The 14,088-nt window shown below is 45.4% G+C and overlaps 2 protein-coding genes across 2 annotated transcripts; one reads left to right on the forward strand and one right to left on the reverse strand.

Moving 5' to 3' along the window:
• Positions 1–4,002: 4,002 nt before the first annotated feature.
• LOC145414625 (uncharacterized) lies at positions 4,003–4,683 on the reverse strand. The gene has a single exon (XM_080284150.1). The coding sequence runs from the start codon at positions 4,681–4,683 to the stop codon at positions 4,003–4,005; it is 681 nt and encodes a 226-aa protein (XP_080140276.1).
• A 6,112-nt stretch (positions 4,684–10,795) lies between these two features.
• LOC145414626 (zinc finger BED domain-containing protein 5-like) lies at positions 10,796–12,718 on the forward strand. The gene has a single exon (XM_080284151.1). It carries the CDS (start codon positions 10,796–10,798, stop codon positions 12,716–12,718), a length of 1,923 nt encoding a protein of 640 aa, XP_080140277.1.
• Positions 12,719–14,088: the final 1,370 nt, after the last annotated feature.

Consider the following 14,088-nt stretch of genomic DNA (forward strand, 5'->3'; position numbering starts at 1 on the left):
GAGAGCAAGGCAGGTAGTCAGCCGGGTGAAGTTGAGAGAGAAGAGGAGAGTGAGCTAGGTCGCCTGCTCGGTTTTAAGCCCCTTAATGAGGTAGGTGGAGCACCAGTACACCTAAGTCACCTGAATAAGCAAATTTGATTGGTTTATGTACCACTACAGGTGAGGAGGGAAGAGAAATTGAATATTATTGGTAGTGGCACTGGTTCAGGTGAGGAGGGAAGAGAAATTGAATATTATTGCATGCGGCACTAGTATAGATGAGGAGGGAAGAGAAATTGAATATTATTGGAAACAGCACTACTACAGATGAGGAGGGATGAGAAATTGAATATTGTTGGTAGTGACACTAGTACAGATGAGGAGGAATGAGAAATTGAATACCATTGGTGGCGGTACTAGTAGCAATGCTAAGTACGAGAACAAGGTGGGGAAAAGCCACGAGGGAAGGAAACCACGTGTGTAGGTGAAATGCGGAAAAGCCACGAGGGAATGAAACCATGTGTGTAGGTGAAATGCAAAGTACAGTACTTTGTGGTGTAACATAAGCCACAGCACTCCCCCTCCCCCCCTCCATTTTTTGGCAAAAAAAAGGAAGAAAAAAAATATTAGGACACAAGGTAAAAAAAAAATCTATATACAGTTTTCAAAGTGAGCGAACATTTGAATGTGATTTGAATGTGGTAATTAGAAATAGCAGTTGTGGTAGACAGGGGAATTTTAATAACAAATCCATTGCATGGCTATGTGTGATGGAGTAAGGTATTAAATGGGGGGGGAGGCATGACTATAAACTAAGAAATAGTAGCTAGGCACAACATTCTGTATGAGAATTTGACTGGTGCTTAGCTATTACGTGCAAATGAATGGGGGAGTTATGCCCGCCTTTACAATTGAGCCATTGTGTGAGGGAGAACACACACAAAAACTATTCTGTACAGTACAAATGAAATGTAGGTGTGTGATGACATGGAGTGTCTGCGGTTTTTGGTAACAGATTATGATGGAGTGTAAAACTGTGGTGGTTTGCTGAGACAGCCTGACTGTGTGTAGGTAAATGTGGTAGTTGTTAATGTAGTTTGTAGGGTTGTGGTGAGTGGTGGAGGGATGACGGGAATGGCGGGTGTTGAGGGATGAGGGGTATTGACTGGAGGAGGGGGGGAAAGAGTGTGGGGTAGGATCGCCTGAGGTTGACGGAGAGGGTGGGTTAGGGGTAAGGACTGGGTAAGGGGTGGGAGCTGGGGGAGTAAGATGGGAGGTAGGACCAACTGAGGTTGACAGAGAGGGTGGATTAGGTGTAAGGACTGGGTGAAGGGTGGTGGGTGGGGGAGTAAGGTGAGAGGTAGGGTCGTGTGAGTTCGGAGAGGGTGGATTAGTGGTTGTAGGGTCAGTGCTTAAGATGGGGTTTGTGGACGGTAGTGTGGATGGTAGTGAGGGATTGTTTGCGTCAGTGGTAGTGGTTTGCCATACTGTATGACGACTGAGTCGGTGTGTGGTGGTGACAGGGAGTGGAGGGTACGAATTGACAAAGGGGATGGGAGGTGTGTGTGTATGAGTGGTGCATGTAGGTGTTGGTGCCGGGGTATGAGATGTAGGGTGTGCGTGTGGTCAGTGGGCTGGCAAGGTTGGGAGATGACGTGTGGGGTGTTGGCTGTGACGTGGTTTGTGGTGTGGCCGGTTTGATTCTGTCTGCAGAGATTGTGGATGATGTCCCGTGATTGTATATTGTGACTTTAGTCTGAGTTTGTGATCACAGGGTATGGGCCTTTGTATGGGGTTTGGAGTGGTGAAGTGACCCCTCCTCACGAAGACCTGTTTGACGTCTGGTAGGGAGTGAGGGATGAACGGTGTGTGGTGCTGTCAAGAACGAGGAGGGACTGGTTGTAGTGCCTGCATTGCCTGCTGGAACTCTGGGAGGAAAACCAGGGCCAGTGTGCCTGGTTGCAGGGCGAACTGCCCCAGCAGCCTCAAGTCTTCCCCGTACGTTAGCTCCACCGGGGAATTACCGATGTCCTCCTTCTTCGTAACCCTCAAGCTTAGGAGGAGGATTGGTAGTACAGCCACCCAATTCACTGGGTGGGGGAAGTGCCCTCAGTGCTTCCTTCAGGTGAAGATGGCAGAGCTCAATCATCCCGTTTGCTTGTGAGCGATATGCAAAGGTTCTGTGGTGTTTAGCACCCAAGAAGTCCATTAGGTCTTGCCAGGCTCGAGATTCGAATAGGGGGCCTTGGTCTGTGATGATCACCTGCAGGGCACCAGAACGAGCGACCCAGGATGCCTGGAAGTGATATGCCACACAGTTAGTCATAGCATCCAGCATGGGCGTGGGCTTGACCCACCTTGTTGCTCTATCTATGCACATTAAAATGTAGCAGTTACCCCTAGATTCGGGGAAGGGGCCGAGGATGTCAGTGTGGACCGTATGGAAACGTTGAGTTGGTGTGGGCTGTGGTTGCAGTGGTGTCTTGGTGTGGCAATGCACTTTTGCTGACTGACAAGCCACGCATGCTCAGACCCAATTGGTGGTGTCACGCCTCATACCTGGCCATACCACTCACCAGCTACGTACGTTGTGCGTACCAATAATGCCTGGGTGTACCATCTCGTGGTATGACTAAAGACTTGCCTTAGGAATCATTGGGGAATATAGGGCCATGCTGTCCCGCAGGATGTCACACCAAAGTTTCTGGGGTGTGCCAGTGACATCAGACAGTTGCAGTTGAAGTGAGGTTGCTGACTGAAGCAATGCTTGGAGTTCCTGATCGTCCTCATGCTCCCGGACCAAGGCTGCATGGTCAAGCGGGGGTAGTCTAGGGCCTACAGCTGAGACTCCATGGGACAGGGCATCTGCAACCTTGTTCAGGTCCCCACTGATATGCTGGATGTTAGTGGAAAACTCTGATACGAAGGCTAACTGTCTTGCTACCCAAGGAGACCAATTTTCCCCTTTCTGAGCTATGGCATAAATAAGGGGTTTATGGTCTGTGAGGATGATGAATTCTCTACCTTCCAGAAGGTGCCTGAAATGTCTGACTGCCTCATATACAGCCAGCAACTCCCTGTTGAAGGCAGTGTATTTGCTCTGGGTAGGGTTAAAGCACTGGCTGGAGAACGTGACAGGCACATTTGCACCATTGATTTGTTGTTGTAGGACTGCACCCACAGCTTCGGCAGAGGCGTCTGTGGTGAGTGTGATGGGGGCATCTGGTGATAGATATGCTCGGCGGGGTGTGGTTTTTGAGGGTGGTGAAGGCATGGTCTGACTGTGTGGTCCACTGAAGAGGCTTGGAGGATGTCTTTTTCGTCCCCTTCAGGAGATCGTTAAGGGGGTCTAGTGTTGATGCGGCATTTCTCAGGAACCTTTGATAATAACTGACCATCCCCAAGAACTCCCTGAGCCTGCATGGTGTAGGTGGGCGTGGAAAGTCCTTAATGGCATCCACCTTCTGTGGGATGGGCATGATACCTGTGGCTCAAGAAATCCAGTTTGTCTGCACCGAGGATACACTTCGCCGGGTGCATACACAGCCTGTAGTCCTGCAGGCATTGGAACAGCATTTGGTGATGTGATTTGTGCTGCTCATGGGAATCAGAAGTGATGAGGATGTCATTGATGTATACCATGACGAAATCTAGCCCCCTAACAACCTGGTCCACAAATCTCTGAAATGTTTGTGCGGCATTTCTGAGGCTGAAATTCATCTTTGTGTATTCAAAAAGGCCAAAGGGGGTGGTTACTGCCATCTTGGGGATGTCCTTCTCTGCCACAGGGATTTGGTGGAACGTCCTGACTAAATCGATCTTGGAAAATACACGATGGCCATGCAGTTGGTGGTGGAAATCCTGAATGTGGGGAATGGGGTATCTTTCGGGAACTGTCATCACATTCAGTGCCCTGTAGTCCCCACATGCTCTCCACTCACCCTGCTGTGCCACCGGAACCATGTGTAGAGGGGATACCCAGCAGCTTGATGATGGCCGAATGGTGCCCTTGTCGAGCATTGCCTAAAACTCATTTTCCACTGCCTGATGACATTCTTGAGGAAGACATCTGGGATGGGCAAAACAGGGCAGTCTGGAAGTGATGATGCAATGCTCTACGCCATGGTCTGTATGGCCATTGTTGGGCATCTGAGAGGTCAAGAATGGAAACTGGCGTAGTATGGAATCATATGAGGACTCCTGGCGAAGGTGTGTAATGAGTGGAGGATTACCAGCACACCCGGTTACTTTGATGGACGAGTTTGAGGGTCTGTGATATAGATTCCGTCCTCTGGTATCCAGTAGCAAGTCCAGGAAATTGACGCCAATAATGGGTTGATTAACGTCTGCGATGAGGAACGGCCAAGTAAATGACACTGATTGGGCGAGAGCCACGTGCTGGAATTCCGTGCTGTATGTGGCTATGGGGGCACCGTTTGCTGCTAGCAGGTCAAATGCAGGCTGCTGAGCCGTTTTGTGGTCAGAGGTAGGAGGGACTATACTGAATGCGGCTCCAGTGTCAATAAGGTATTTTGTGCCGGAGATGGCATCTTTAACCCATAGTAGTTCCCTGGAGCCAGTGGAACGTGTTGTGGCTTTGGGTGTGCTGAGCTTGAGGGGACGTTTGGTGTATGTGGCAGGAAACACTACTGGGACTGTCTCCGGCCATATGCATTTCCCGTGAATAATGAGGGTAGTGCTCATTGTCTGGCTTCCATGCCAAAGCGCTTGTGATAGGTACACAACACGAAATCGTGCCTTGCTGCTTGGGGATTAGCGTTACGTCCACGGTTCACTGGGGGAGCATTGTTGGAACAATGAGGGGCTGGCGAATGATTTGCAACATGGGGGGTCTGAGTGGTGAAGCCACTTATTTTACTTTCCAGCTTGTCTATTCTGTTTATTAAATTTGCTAATAAAGTACACAGCTCTGACATGGAACCATTTTTGTTCGCAACACTGTTTACTGACACCACTGTTTCACTAGGGGTAGCACTGGGGGCTATGACAGGGGGAAAAGAGGTGTGAGCACTTAATGGATGGTTAGCGTAATGCTGTTGAGTTTCATAAAGAGTGTCCGCCCTCTTGATGAACTCAGCAAGGGACATGCCAGGAACCAGGGCTGCTAGGTGGAGTCGGAAGTCTGGTGGCACGAGCTGGAGGAGTCGGTGTTGGAAGACGTCATCTGATAAGGTGACCCCAGCTACCGTGAGAGTGGCTTGAATGTGGGCAAGGAGGGCCGAGGGGTGTTGCTGTTGGGAGTGAATTGCATCTAGCTCCATTAACAGTGCTTGCTTTGATTTGCCCAGGGCCCACAGCAGACTCTCCTTCAGGGTTCTGTATTTGTGTTCTGTAGGTGGTGTCAGGAGTACATCCTGCACAAGGGCAGCTACTTGAGTTGGGAGAGTGCGAACAATTGCTCTGAATTTGTCATCACTGGTATCTTTAGGCCACACGGCATCACCTTGTGTAAACCACGTGTTAATGTCGTACTTGAATGTAAGAAGGGGTAGACGGATATGTATTAATGTATCCATGTTCTTTAAACACTCTGGGAAGTCACCACTGTAGAGTTTTAGTTATGGGGATACTTTACTAAGGGCTACACCAAGGCAAATGGTAAGGATAAATACAAATGTGCTGGGAAGAAATAGATGGGGCAGTGTTTATAGGCTTGAAACAATACAGAGTTATTGGATGACTTCAAAGTGGTACAAGGCAATTACATTTACAGCATGTGTAGATCAATTAAATGGATAAATAGTTAGACTAAAACATGGGCAATGAATTTAGTGCAGAGCGGGAGTGCTGAGCTGATGTGTTTACGTGTATTGTATATGTAAAGTCCTACCGTGTGGCCAGATTTACCAGGAAAGATGGAGAGCAAGGCAGGTAGTCAGCCGGGTGAAGTTGAGAGAGAAGAGGAGAGCGAGCTAGGTCGCCTGCTCGGTTTTAAGCCCCTTAATGAGGTAGGTGGAGCACCGGTACGCCTAAGTCACCTGAATAGGCAAATTTGATTAGTTTAGGTACCACTACAGGTGAAGAGGGAAGAGAAATTGATTATTGGTAGCGGCACTGGTACAGGTGAGGAGGGAAGAGAAACTGAATATAACTGGAAACGGCACTAGTACAGATGAGGAGGGATGAGAAATTGAATATTATTGGTAGTGGCACTAGTACAGATGAGGAGGAATGAGAAATTGAATACTATTGGTAGTGGCACTACTAACGATGCTAAGTACGAGAACAAGGTGGGGGAAAGCCACGAGAGAAGGAAACCACGTGTGTAGGTGAAATGCGAAAAAGCCACGAGGGAAGGAAACCATGTGTGTAGGTGAAATGCGAAGTACAATACTTTGTGGTGTAATATACGCCACATTGGTATCACAATACTGTCATACAGTATTTTCACGTCCATGCTCACTTCCCTGTTTTTCATCACTGCTTTCAAGGAACCAGCAACCTTTCTTCCTTGTACTCTTTCAAGCATTTAATTTAGTAATAAGAATTATTAATGAGAACTAGAGCTAAATCTCTGGGTTAATAAACCGCTTGAATTAGTACCAAACGTTCTCTGGGATTTTCCTCTGTTTTCAACAGGGACAACTATTTAAAAAGGAAAGAGCACAAATACCGCTGTGGGTGGAAATATTTCCCTCACGATATATATATATATATATATATATATATATATATATATATATATATATATATATATATATATATATAGATAGATAGATAGATAGATAGATATGTATATTGATGCGAAGTTTCTGAATTTCCTATTGGAATCATGTGTTGACAGGATCCTTTGTTATTTTTTACTTATCAGCGTATATACTAGGCTTTTTTAATATGTTGGTTTTTAATATGTTCGAAAATAGAAGGTTCATTTATTTTACAAACCTGAGTTTACTAATACCAAGTCGGATCACTTTCCATCAGGGAGGCATGGCTTTTGTGTGACGTCATTTGTCTTAAGTGACAGAAAATGTATCCTCCCTCACACCCCCACATCTTCCTTCACACCCCCATATCCTCCCTCACACCCTCATATCCTCCCTCACACATTTCAATCCCTTCCCTCACTTCTCGGGACTGAAAATGTGTCATGATCACCCACCACCATAATCAGGAGTCAACCGAACTGGGGTTTCGTTCCAGCAGTGTGCCACACTTTTAGATGGGAATTATCGTACCGGCTCTTCAAAATTATTGTTTTTTCGCTAGAATTATCGTACACTATTAAATTCATTTTTCTGTTTATCTATCTATTGCCAGATGCCTTAATCCCATAAGGGGTGGCCACAAACAAATCGCCTCCATGTCGCCGTCTCCTGCCATTTCACTGCCCTGCTCCCAGCTCATACCTCCCTCTCTCATATACCACTCCACTCCATCCCTCCATCTCATCCTTGGCCTCCCCCTCCCTCTACCCCTTCTCCACCTCACTCACACTCTCCTCGTTAGTCTCTCACTCTCCATCCTCTCCACATGGCCAAACCATTCACTCACTAATCTGAAGCATTTTAAAACCGTCGCCAATACCTTGGTGTATTTACTGAAAACTTACCCATTACAATTATCTTCATCAGCCCCGAATTTTTTAAGGTACTGATGTTTACTTTGGTGTATATTTTATCACTTTATTTTGTATCAGAATTAGGGTATACCGTGAAAATCTCATGATAATATTTTAATAATATGATCATATCATTCATTACAAAAATGTTACATGAAATACTCTTTGTGCCAATCTACAGTAGAAAATCAGTCTGACTAGCAGCAGAATGCAGTCCATAGAACTTTAATGGATAACTCTTAGAAATGTGCTTCCTCTTGCAGATGATAACTCAGCAAGACCATAAAATAAGTATTTTCGGTGATCACTATTATATTAGCCCCTAAGATTACTCATCTGTCAAATTGTGGAACACCTGTGCATGCTTAGCTATGCATGCCACAAAATTTACTGCCATGCCAGCTCTTAACCCAAAATTATCGTACAAACCATACGATAATAGAAAATTGTATCGTACACGTACCAGAGCCAATATTATCGTACAGGTACGATAATTATCGTACATGTGGCAACACTGCATTCCAGTCGACGTCACTCTGATGCTCTGCCCCCTGCGCCAGCTTGGAGCCGTTTTAGAAGGAAGTGATCCGACCTGGTATTAGTAGACTTCGGTACAAACGCCCAAACAAGTGATGACTTGATTCCCAGTACCTTTTGCTCAGAAAGTGGTATCTGTCAACTGGCACAGCCTACTTATATTTTGAATAATGCACACCGGAAAGAGCAGTATTTAGGTAAACAGCTCCAAAAAGCAATATATGTGAGTTTTTACGTGTATATCTCGCATTACGGAAGGGGAAACCATAATATACTAAAGTTGAGGCTTAACCGTACGAAAGAATGTGAAACGCACGCCCTATCGCTCAACGGTTTCAGAGTTAAAATGGGGAGAAACTCTCGTAATACTGTACGTAATTCACATCCTAAATCATCAGTCCTGAAGGGAAAATGTCCTATAAAATAAAACCCACAGATAATGGTAATTCCGAAGTCACGAGTGCCATCAAATCAGAAAAGTAAATCTCTAAACATATATTACTATCCATATTTAGTTCTCTATGCAGGATTATATTTACGCGGGAAAAACTCGTGAGTGCTAGCTGCTGAACAAGATGGATTGTCAACACGACACTACAGCCTGTCAGTGCAAGCGGATTATTGCTCTTCATTTACCACATATTCCAGCAAGACAAATAATCCAGCAGCTTAACATCAAGAAGAGGACAATTAACGGATGGATAAGCGATATAGGGAATTAGGGTAGAACAGAAAATTCGCCATATGGAGCCCCTTGTAGCACAGACTGGACCGGTAGACAAATTATTGCATGCGCCCAAGAACAACCCCTAACCACCTGTGTTACTATCAAGAAACAAATTAATCTGCCCGCATTCAGTTAACCTTTCGTTAGTCAGGTGGGGTGTTTTGGCACCCAATTTTTTTTTAAAAGCTCATATTTCCAAGCCGGTAATTCGAATATTTCTCACCATTCCAGTCTAAGTCTACTAATACCAAGTCGGATCACTTCCATCTAAAACGGGTCCAAGCTGGCGGAGGGGGCGGAGCATCGGAGTGACGTCAGCTTGCACGAAACCCAAGTTCAGTTGACGCCTGACCGTGGTGGTGAGTGGATGTATGCTGCACTCTCCAGATCATGACAAATATTCAGTCCGAATTGAGGGAAGGGACTGAAATGTGTGAAGGAAGGCGTAGGGGTGTGAGGCAACCTACTACAATGTTATACGGTCAAATGAGTCCACACTTCTTCCCCTTCTTCATTTTCCCTTATTATAAATGTTTAATTTGAGTCTGCCCTTTTATACATTTTCTGTTACTTAATCCGACTGACGTCACACACAAGCCACGCCTCCCTGCGCACTGAGGGAAAGTGAACTGACTTGGTATTACTAGACGTAGGTTCCAGTACTCTCCTGATTCAGTGAAGGGAGGAAGCATGTGGAATTGTGGATACGTCCTGCCTTTGCTGTAGTGAGAGAGAGGTGCATTCCCCCCCCCCCCTCCCTGGGGTGTCCAGTCACCCCATCGAACTAACCATTTAGATTGTATTGTGATATAGATTGTTTTGTTTTTTTTTATCTTATTTTTGTACACACAACAAAAAAACAATCGTTACACCTTCTGCGCGATATAAAATGACACACGAATGAAGGTTTTTGATAACAGCCTCCTCCATTGGTATCCCTGCGTGTGTTTGTTGCATATTTATTATAAGCTATATCCATTGCTTCTCCCATGCATATTTCTACCTCGTCCTATTTGGCAACTCACCCACTGTCAGGCTTACCAACCCTAACGAGACAGCCAGGTTGTTCAGTATGAAACACATCGGACCCCTCTGTAACGATAGTTTTTTTCCTGTGTGTACATTGTATATCATTATACTGATTTTAAAAATCACAAAATGTATTTTCCTGTGAGTGTTTACCTGACAAATGAGATATTTGTCCATTTGTTATTTTTTTACTGATATAATTTATTGTATTTTATTATTATAAATTAATAAACACCACCTACAAGGCATTCAATCTTTTCATTAGTGACTGCTGAGATATGCTGAAGCGGCAGTATGAATATACTTTACATGTTAGTAACACTACATATATTTTTGTATCGGTGTGTTGTAACATCCCACTGGACTAACGTCGTTTCGTTTCGTTTTTAAAGGCTCCAACATGCTTGCATGTGTTGGCCTTGGTCACCTAATGGCGGCTCTTCACGCTGCACGATCCATTGCAGCCTCCCTGTTCAGTCCCTTAACCCAAAGGTTCTCAAAGTGGGGGTCCCGACCCCCAGAGGGGTCGCAAAATAATTTTGAGGGGTCGCGAGATCCTGCAACCCCTCCTCCTTCCTCCTCCTTCTCCTCTTCCTCCCACTACCCATCCTAACGCGTCTAGTACTTGTCAGCGGTGGTCGACCTGCCCGATGCTCGATAATGCATCATAAAGCAACGTTATGTATGCATGCTTTCTTATGTATGCATGCTTTCTTTGCTGTATAAAGTACTCCACACTAATAGTCTTGTAATATTGATAATAGTTACTACTTTGTAATGTGTGTCCTCACTTCAGAACGATTTATTTTAGAGTTATTCGTGTTGTTACACGTGGCATATGCACTCAGTAAAGGCGTGTATTTTGTGAGAAGGCCGCAGTATCGGTTCGTAAGGCTCGTGCAACTCTACTCTCGTGACATCGTTGCTATTTAACCCGCGCCATGGAACGGTGGCTAATTCGCAAGGCTACAAGCAAGGACACATCAACAGACATCACTGAAGCATCCGATGATGTTAATTTCGAGCAACCAAGCACGTCAAGTGGGAATAAGGGCCATGACGGACATAACGCACAAACAAACCAGTGTGATCGACCATCCAAGCACCGAAAATATCAGGAAGAATTCATACAATATGGATTTACTTGCTGTACAGTTAATGATATTCATCATCCTCAGTGTGTTCTGTGTTTTGAAGTTCTTGCACACGAAAGCCTGAAACCAGCGAAAATGAAAAGACACTTGCAAACCAAACATCCAGATCATGCTAAAAAGACAATAGACTTTTTCCAACGAAAGGAAAAAGAGCTACAGGGACAAAAACAGGTGATAACACCGAAAACTACAACTCCTCCCGAAGCCCAAATGGCATCATATGCGGTTGCATACCTAATTGCACAGAAGAAAAAGGCACACACAATTGGTGAAGACCTCATAAAACCTGCTGCAGTGACAATGTGTCGAGCTATGCACGGAGAAAATGTGGCCCGTGACCTTGACACTATCCCTCTGTCAAACGACACCGTAAGGCGGCGTATTCATGACATTGCAGATGACATTCGGTGTCAACTGATTGAAAGAGTGATGAATGTGAGGTATGCTTTGCAGGTTGATGAGTCGACTGACATTTCAAATTCTGCTCAGTTATTCATATTCATAAGATATAGTTTTGATGGAAGACTTAATGAGGACATGTTATTTTGCTCTACTTTGGAAGGAACATGCACAGGGGATGCTATTTTCACAGAGTTAGACAGCAAGCTACGTGCGATGGGATTGCCTTGGGACCAGTGTGTCGGTGTATGCACAGACGGGGCTGGGGCAATGCTGGGTAAAAGGAAAGGATTAAGAGGAAAAATCTTGCAGGTGGCTCCTAATGTTAATTTCACTCATTGTATTATTCATCGGGAAGCTCTTGCTAGTAAGCCTCTTGTTCCAGAGCTAAACAGTGTTCTTGAAACTGCAATTAAAATAGTGAATTTCGTAAAGTCACGGCCACTGAACGCCAGATTGTTTGCCACACTTTGTAGGGACATGGGTTCGGACCATGAGGCTTTATTGCTCCACACAGAGGCCAGATGGCTCTCCCGAGGCAAGGTTCTCACACGCCTGTATCAGGTGAGGGATGAAGTTCGCCTCTTTCTTCTTGAATGTGGGTCCACACTCAGTGTTCATTTGTGTGACTCCACATGGCTAGCAAAACTTGCATATCTTGCAAGGATTTATGAAAAACTGAATGAGCTGAACTTGTCAATACAAGGCCCAAACACAAACATTTTGACAATGTCCAACAAAGTAAATGCATTCAATAGGAAGCTGGAACTATGGGCTGTGAGGTCTGAAGAGGGAAATGTTGAAATGTTTCCCTTGCTGGAAGAATTCGTTGAAGAGAATGAACTGCACGCATGTTTGGATAACATGAGAGGAGCCATAGCCACTCACCTTCGAAGCCTCTTTGACCACTTCAAAAAGTACTTAACGGAAGAGACAACTCTACAACAACATGATTGGATACAACAACCGTTCACTGCTACCGGGAGTCACTTACCATCTGATCTGGAGGATACACTGCTTGAACTCTCTAGTGATCGAACCTTACGGATGAAGTTTGAGTCGACACCACTGGATAAGTTTTGGATATCAGTGGCAGAAGAATATCCAGGATTATCCAAGACCGCAATGAATGTACTGACGCCTTTCGGATCGACCTACCTTTGTGAAGTTACATTTTCCGCACTAACATACATAAAAAACAAGTACCGATCACGACTTAGTGTCGAGGGTGATCTCCGTGTTGCAGTTTCCAGCATCCCCCCAAGGCTGGAGACGATGTGCTCCAAGAAGCAAGCCCATTCTTCCCATTAATAATGGTAAGTTGTTCAGCCTTTAAAGACTGTGTGTGTGTGTGTATGTGTGTGTGTGTGTGTGTGTGTGTGTGTGTGTGTGTGTGAGAGAGAGAGAGAGAGAGAGAGAGAGAGAGAGATCCATACAAGCTTACATACGTACATGCATACATACATACATACGTACGTACGTACATACATACATACATAGACAGGCAAGCAGATACACGGAGACAGGGAAATGTGTTATAATGATTGTCAGAAATGCTTTGTTGCTGGGGGAGTGGGTCGCGAATCTATCGAAGTAATTTGTAGGGATCGCAGCCAAAAAAGTTTGAGAACCCCTGCCTTAACCCTAAGGTCACACTTAATGACCTCGTCCCATGTCTTTCTCGGTCTACCCCTCATAACCCCACCCCCAGTATTAACACTGCTGACCTTCCTCACCCAATTATCATCCCCCATCCTCTCCACATGTCCAAACCACCTCAGTCTACCTCTCCTCATCACAACACCAATACACTCCAGTTCCATCCTACCTCTCAACTCTTCCATCGTAAACCCAGCCCCTCCAGGCCTTGGATGCAGGGACGCACTGCACATCCACCTAATCATTGTCATTTCTGTACGTCTGAGCTGGCGAATATCTTCCTCCTTCACTGCCCAGGTCTCACTACCATACAGCATTACACTCCTAACACATGCTGCATACAAAGACCCCTTAGCACGTAGGGAGAGCCCTCTCAATGTCAGGAGAGGCAAGAGCTCCCTGAACTTCTTCCAACCACTTCTCACCCTAGCCACAGAGCTAGCTCCAGCCCCACCTCCAGCACACAACATGTCTCCCAAATAACAAAACTCTTCCACACACTCAAGAGATTCACCAGCAGGTTCAATCCTTTCACGTCTGACAATCTCCACCTGCTCACCCCGGCAAGCCGTACACATAAAATCAGCATTATCTCGCAGTCTACCTCTGATACCACTACATCTCTTATGCACCCATTTATCACACACACCGCACAAGATGGAATTACTTCCCACGCCCGTGTGGCAAACTGCACATGGTCACTTTCCCTCGTCTTTGACAGTACCACCACCAACCCTAGATATCATCACTTTTGTTTTATCTACATTTACTCTTAAACCCTTTTGCCCCATACCATCTCTTCACTTCCTAAACCTATCCTCCGCTTCCCTTTCGTTCTCTGCAATCAACACCAAATCATCAGCATACAACAACTCCCACGGGAGTCCGTTTCTAAAGTCACGTGAAAGGGCTTCAATTACCATGATAAACAACATGGGACTCAAGACTGACCCCTGATGCACACCAACATTCACGGAAAACTCATCACTCAAATCTCCATTCACTCTCACCTGGGTGTGAGC

This window comes from Coenobita brevimanus, chromosome 100 (assembly GCF_032717465.1).
Source record: "Coenobita brevimanus isolate Jiangsu-jjx chromosome 100, ASM3271746v2, whole genome shotgun sequence".
Taxonomy (NCBI): domain Eukaryota; kingdom Metazoa; phylum Arthropoda; class Malacostraca; order Decapoda; family Coenobitidae; genus Coenobita; species Coenobita brevimanus.

Excerpts from the sequence above, each read along its gene's own strand:
- LOC145414626 (XM_080284151.1), top strand. The coding sequence starts at position 10,796 with ATGGAACGGTGGCTAATTCGCAAGGCTACAAGCAAGGACACATCAACA.
- LOC145414625 (XM_080284150.1), bottom strand. The coding sequence starts at position 4,683 with ATGAGCACTACCCTCATTATTCACGGGAAATGCATATGGCCGGAGACA.